Source organism: Copadichromis virginalis, linkage group LG3 (genome assembly GCF_057382275.1).
Source record: "Copadichromis virginalis isolate Kocher_CV1m ecotype Utaka linkage group LG3, C_Virginalis_male_GT1.1, whole genome shotgun sequence".
Classification (NCBI taxonomy): Eukaryota; Metazoa; Chordata; class Actinopteri; order Cichliformes; family Cichlidae; genus Copadichromis; species Copadichromis virginalis.
In genome coordinates this window covers 53,086,785-53,092,560 of record NC_140620.1, presented here as the reverse complement: position 1 = coordinate 53,092,560, position 5,776 = coordinate 53,086,785, and the positions used below count along the sequence as shown (strand labels likewise).

The 5,776-nt window shown below is 37.7% G+C and overlaps 1 protein-coding gene across 4 annotated transcripts; it reads right to left on the bottom strand.

Annotated features, from left to right (window-relative positions):
- On the bottom strand, positions 1-1,720 carry LOC146715252 (immunoglobulin kappa light chain-like). 4 transcript variants are annotated; one of them, XM_085451667.1, is made up of 5 exons: positions 1,660-1,720; positions 841-1,542; positions 621-743; positions 484-527; positions 1-397 (listed from the first exon to the last, which is right to left on the bottom strand). In XM_085451667.1, exons 1-5 carry the CDS (start codon positions 1,715-1,717, stop codon positions 311-313), a joined length of 1,014 nt encoding a protein of 337 aa, XP_085307793.1. In that variant the 5' UTR covers positions 1,718-1,720; the 3' UTR covers positions 1-310. The 4 variants fall into 4 exon arrangements, with proteins under 4 accessions (XP_085307793.1, XP_085307791.1, XP_085307792.1 ...); XM_085451665.1 differs by having other exon boundaries at positions 484-743; XM_085451666.1 differs by having other exon boundaries at positions 1-527.
- Positions 1,721-5,776: the final 4,056 nt, after the last annotated feature.

The window sequence follows — 5,776 nt, the reverse complement described above, 5'->3', positions numbered from 1 at the left end:
ATTTATACATTTTAATTGATCTGTAGCTCAAAATCTGTTGTATACATTTATGAGTCTTGTGAAGGCCTAGAATATAAACAGCATGTAAGGTTAAAGGCAGCTCTGAAGGCAAAAAGTTGTCTCCAACTGACAAGTGAGTGTATATCAGAAATCCACTTGTGTTCATTTTCTTTTGAAAGGTTTGTTTAATAATTTTTTGATGCAAAACTCTACAGTCATCACAGATGTTTGAAAACTTTACCATGATATACTTTAAAATGAGAAAGCATGATCTCTTGTTCTGTTAAACACAGATGAAACATTAGTTTTACTAATTTACACTGAAGTAAACACATTCACTCCAGGTGTCATCCCCCTGTCTTCCTGTGTTGTTGATCTTGTTCGCACTTTCATAGCCCTGGTAAAGAAAAGATGAAAATCACAAATGTGGTTAGTGGGGGAAAAACAACAACACAATTTCCCATCAATCCAAGAAGACATTACCGTTTCATTTGTCATGGTGAGATCTGAAAATCTTCTGTGAGATTCTGGAAAGCCAAAGAATAGATTTGATATCAAAGTAACATGAAATTCAGTGTATATGCATCTTGTATATATGCATACATTACAGCACAAGTTACCTGTGCAGAGACAGTGTTTTATCTTCTTCAAACTCATTGAGGAAATTAGAAATACAATCAGGATTGTATTGAATGCGACTGCTCCATGTAAGACATACGCCAAGAGAAGAGAGTCCAGCTTGTCTACATATTCAAACAGCAGGAGACATTACGGAGTTTTCAACTTTGTTAAAATATTGACTTCAAAGTGGGAGTAAAAACTTTTCTTAACTGTACTTACCCTTAAAGTCCAGCTTGGTCCCGTTTCCAAAAAGCATGTATCCACACGAGGCAACAGCACAGTAGTAGATCCCAGCATGAGAAACATCCAGGTTCTTCATTGGCAGGCTGTACACACAGGTGTTTGTGTGTGTCTTTGGTTTCCTCTCACACTCATCATTCCTGCCTCCATGGCTGTAAATGAGTCCTGAATGAGACTCTTCAGAGTCTCTGAACCAGTAAACACGGTGTTCTTCATCACAGGTCCCAGTGTGTACTGTACAGTTCAGAGTCACAGAGCCTCCTGGTTGGATGGTCTTAGATGCAGACTGCTGAATTAAAGGCCGGCTGTTCAAACCTGAACCTTTAACACTCACAGTGATTCCTTCTGCAAATTCAAAACTTACCGAAAAGCTACTCGCGCAGAAATAGGTAGCTGAGTCCGAAACTTGAAGATTTTTTATCGTCAAATGGTTTTGAGCTTTTTCAGTAGACAGTGTGAAGCGTGGATTGTTCTCACATTCATCATAAAAAGTGCCATTTTTATGATACGAATAGAAGCTAGAAATGAGTCTTGGCTTCTCGCCTAGGGTTTGCTTATACCAGTAAAACCTTGCTACCACTTCACCTTCATAGAAACACTGCAAAGTTACACTCTCCCCGACATTAGTGGATATAAAAACTCTGTCTTGACGAACAGATGAGAGTTGATGACTCTTCTGAGCTGAAATGATAGAAGGAAAAAAGCAAAGACAACTGATTTAGAAACACGTAGGAACATCACTGACAGTGACCTTGATCTCTAAAAGATAAACGTTACTGAGGAAAAAACACAACTCACCCATTTCCCCATAGAACAAAAGCATCAAATAGAAAACAGATGGTGGAGATATCATCATGTTCAAATCCGTGACTTGAATGGAAAGAATCTTTCTGTTCATAGTGTCTTCAGGGGCAAGACTGTATTTGATTGGCTGATTTAAAGTCACACTGTATGCAAAGAAAGAGCTTCACATTCACAGCATAGTGTCAAAACGTGATGAGAGATACACATTGAGAACAAAGTGTGTGACCTGAGCGGCGCATAGTGCATGAAGGTTGCTAATGCTCTACATAATCAAGAAGAGTTTCAATCCTAGCAGAGGTGGGACCAAGTCATTGTTTTGCAAGTCTCAAGTAAGTCTCAAGTCTTTATCCTCAAGTCTCAAGTCAAGTCTCAAGTAATGTCAGGCAAGTCAGAGTCGAGTCTCAAGTCACTGGTGTAAAAGTCCAAGTAAAGTCACAAGTCTGACATTTTGAATTTCAAGTCCTTTCGAGTCTTTAAAAAAAACAACGAAAAAAAGCATGTTGCAGTTATATGCTAAATGTAAATATTAGACCATGTAATTTTTAAATCTGTGTTTTTCTCAACACATGACAAAATAGTGAACTTAGAAAATATACACAAATTGTGAAATTGCACCTCTTTAAAATGCAGCTCAATTAAATCTAGCTCCAAGAATAATTTTCACCGACAGTTCTGAGATAAGCTGCATGTTATTCTTGGATGCGGTTGTAGGACTGGCTTTAAAATCGCATGACAAAAATATCATACATAAATAAATGATATTTTTTTTAAAATATCATTTAAAAAAAAACTGCATCACCAACGTAGCCTGGAAAACATTTGCTAGTTAGATGAAGTCAGCTATCTCATCGTAGCATATTTATATGCATATTTATAATTATACGGTTCTTGGAGTGAGTGCATACACTCATGAAGTTTAGTAACTTCCGGTCACTGCAACAAGCCCAGGTACAGTTTACCGACGGATGGGTGCAGGACCTTGAAATGCACCGTGTAGAACGAAAGACCATCGTACGTATCATAAGTTTACCAGTCTCACAAATCGTCGTCATAAATACACATTCCTTAACCGTTTATTAATAGGACCTTTGAGCTCAATGGTAATTAATTAGCAGTGGAAATAATTTCTGGTAGCATCACAGAAATGTAGCAGTGACAACAATATTGTATGCTGTAATCGTACTGGGCAATTAGTGATACAAAAAACCTGTTTTATCCTGTGAATAAAAGTATATGTTTTTGTCAATGTACCATAATAACAGAAGCGAAACGCAATATTGTGTCAGGACAATTCACTATTTATGCACAATAAACACAATAAATAAAGGAGCATAGCGCGACAATTTCTGTTCAGCGCCAGACTTGCTTGTAACCTATATCACCAATTATGTTAAGAAAAATGACGTATTAACAGAGGTGTGGACTCGAGTCACATGACTTGGACTCGAGTCAGACTCGAGTCATTAATTTTATGACTTTAGACTTGACTTGAAAAAATGTTCTAAGACTTGTGACTTGACTTGGACTTTTACACCAATGACTTGGGACTTGAATTGGACTTGAACCGGTTTACTTGAAAAGACTTGATATTTTACCCCAAATATAAAATTTAACATGCATATTATATAGAGATTGAAAATGTGACGTCATTCACGGGTAGAACCGCAAAGGATTCTGGGAACTCGTGGCAAGCGGTAGTAGCGCACGCAGGCTTTCAATTGAAATCAGTCACACAGCGATAAAAAGAAACACAAAAAATGGCAAGAAGCTGTTGTATTATTAACTGCAACAGCCGGTCGCATGACAGCCACGGGAAGCCGACGGGTAAAGAGATCGGTTGTTATCGGATTACGTCGTTGAGGAGAAATTGTTCAAGCCATGTTTCCGAAGTAACAAAGACGCGACGGATGGCCTGGATTGCAGCCATTCAAAGATCAAATATAACGTCCCAGAACACTCCAGCTCACAGGTTAGTCTGCTCCAAGCATTTACACGAAGGTCAGTGTTTTTTAGTAGTTAATACGTCATTTTCATAACATAATTAGTGATATAGGTTACAAGCAAGTCTGGCGCTGAACAGAAATTGTCGCGCTATGCTCCTTTATTTATTGTGCATAAATAGTGAATTGTCCTGACACAATATTGCGTTTCGCTTCTGTTATTATGGTACATTGACAAAAACATATACTTTTATTCACAGGATAAAACAGGTTTTTTGTATCACTAATTGCCCAGTACGATTACAGCATACAATATTGTTGTCACTGCTACATTTCTGTAACGCGTACCAGAAATTATTTCCACTACTAATTAATTACCGTTGAGCTCAAAGGTCCTATTAATAAACGGTTAACGAATGTGTATTTATGATGACGATTTGTGAGACTGGTAAACTTATGATACGTACGATGGTCTTTCGTTCTACACGGTGCATTTCAAGGTCCTGCACCCATCTGTCGGTAAACTGTACCTGGGCTTGTTGCAGTGACCTGAAGTTACTAAACTTCATGAGTGTGTGCACTCACTCCAAGAACCGTATAATTATAAATATGCATATAAATATGCTACGATGAGATAGCTGACTTCATCTAACTAGCAAATGTTGTCCAGGCTACGTTGGTGATGCAGTTCTTTTTAATGTGTATGATATTTTTGTCATGCGATTTTAAAGCCAGTCCTACAACCGCATCCAAGAATAACATGCAGCTTATCACAGAACTGTCGGTGAAAATTATTCTTGGAGCTAGGTTTAATTGAGCTGCATTTTAAAGAGGTGCAATTTCACAATTTGTGTATATTTTCTAAGTTCACTATTTTGTCATATGTTGAGAAAAACACAGATTTTAAAATTACATGGTCTAATATTTACATTTAGCATATAACTGCAACATTATTTTTTCTTTTTTTTTTTTAAAGACTCGAAAGGACTTGAAATTCAAAGTTTCAGACTTGTGACTTGACTCGGACTTTTACACCAGTGACTTGAGACTCGACTCTGACTTACCTGACATTACTTGAGACTTGACTTGAGACTTGAGGATAAAGACTTGAGACTTACTTGAGACTTGCAAAACAATGACTTGGTCCCACCTCTGCGTATTAACTACAACAGCAGACTGACCTTCGTGTAAATGCTTGGAGCAGACTAACCTGTGAGCTGGAGTGTTCTGGGACGTTATATTTGGTCTTTAAATGGCTGCAATCCAGTCGCCTCTTTGTTACTTCGGAAACATGGCTCGAACAATTTCTCTTCAACGACGTAATCCGATAACAACCGATCTCTTTACCCGTCGGCTTCCCGTGGCTGTCATGCGACCGGCTATTGCAGTTAATAATACAACGGCTTCTTGACATTTTTGTGTTTCTTTTTATCGCTGTATAACTGATTTTAATTGAAAGCCTGCGTGCGCTAGTACCGCTTGCCACGAGTTCCCAGAATCCCAGAATATCAAGTCTTTTCAAGTAAACCGGTTCAAGTCCAATTCAAGTCCCAAGTCATTGGTGTAAAAGTCCAAGTCAAGTCACAAGTCTTAGAACATTTTTTCAAGTCAAGTCTAAAGTCATAAAATTAATGACTCGAGTCTGACTCGAGTCCAAGTCATGTGACTCGAGTCCACACCTCTGAATCCTAGTCTAGCATTAATGCTGACAGAACAAATGCGTACTGGGAGTTTTGTGGCATGTATTTCCATGGATGAGCAGCTCCTGCAGCAATGTTTAGTTGGCCCCATATTTGAATCCATATAGTGCATATAAAGCAATATCAAGTCCTAAATCTGAATGTTAATATGGTAAAAGTAATGAGAAAGATTGTAGAAGATTACAGTTCTAAAACACAATGTCAAAAATTTATTACATTCATGCTCTCAAACATTGTGTTTGGCAGCTTTATGAAAACAGTGTTAAATGGAATTTTTTTTTGTTAACTGTATTTTTACATTTCTTTTAATAATTCCACTTTTGAAATGTAAACAAAAACATCAAACAAGCAAAAACAGAGCAGAACAAAACTGCTCACCAGGCTTAATAGAATAAAATGCACATGTTCAATAGCTGATCACATACGACATGCACCAACGCCAATATAATCAGTGCCCAATGTAACCATGTA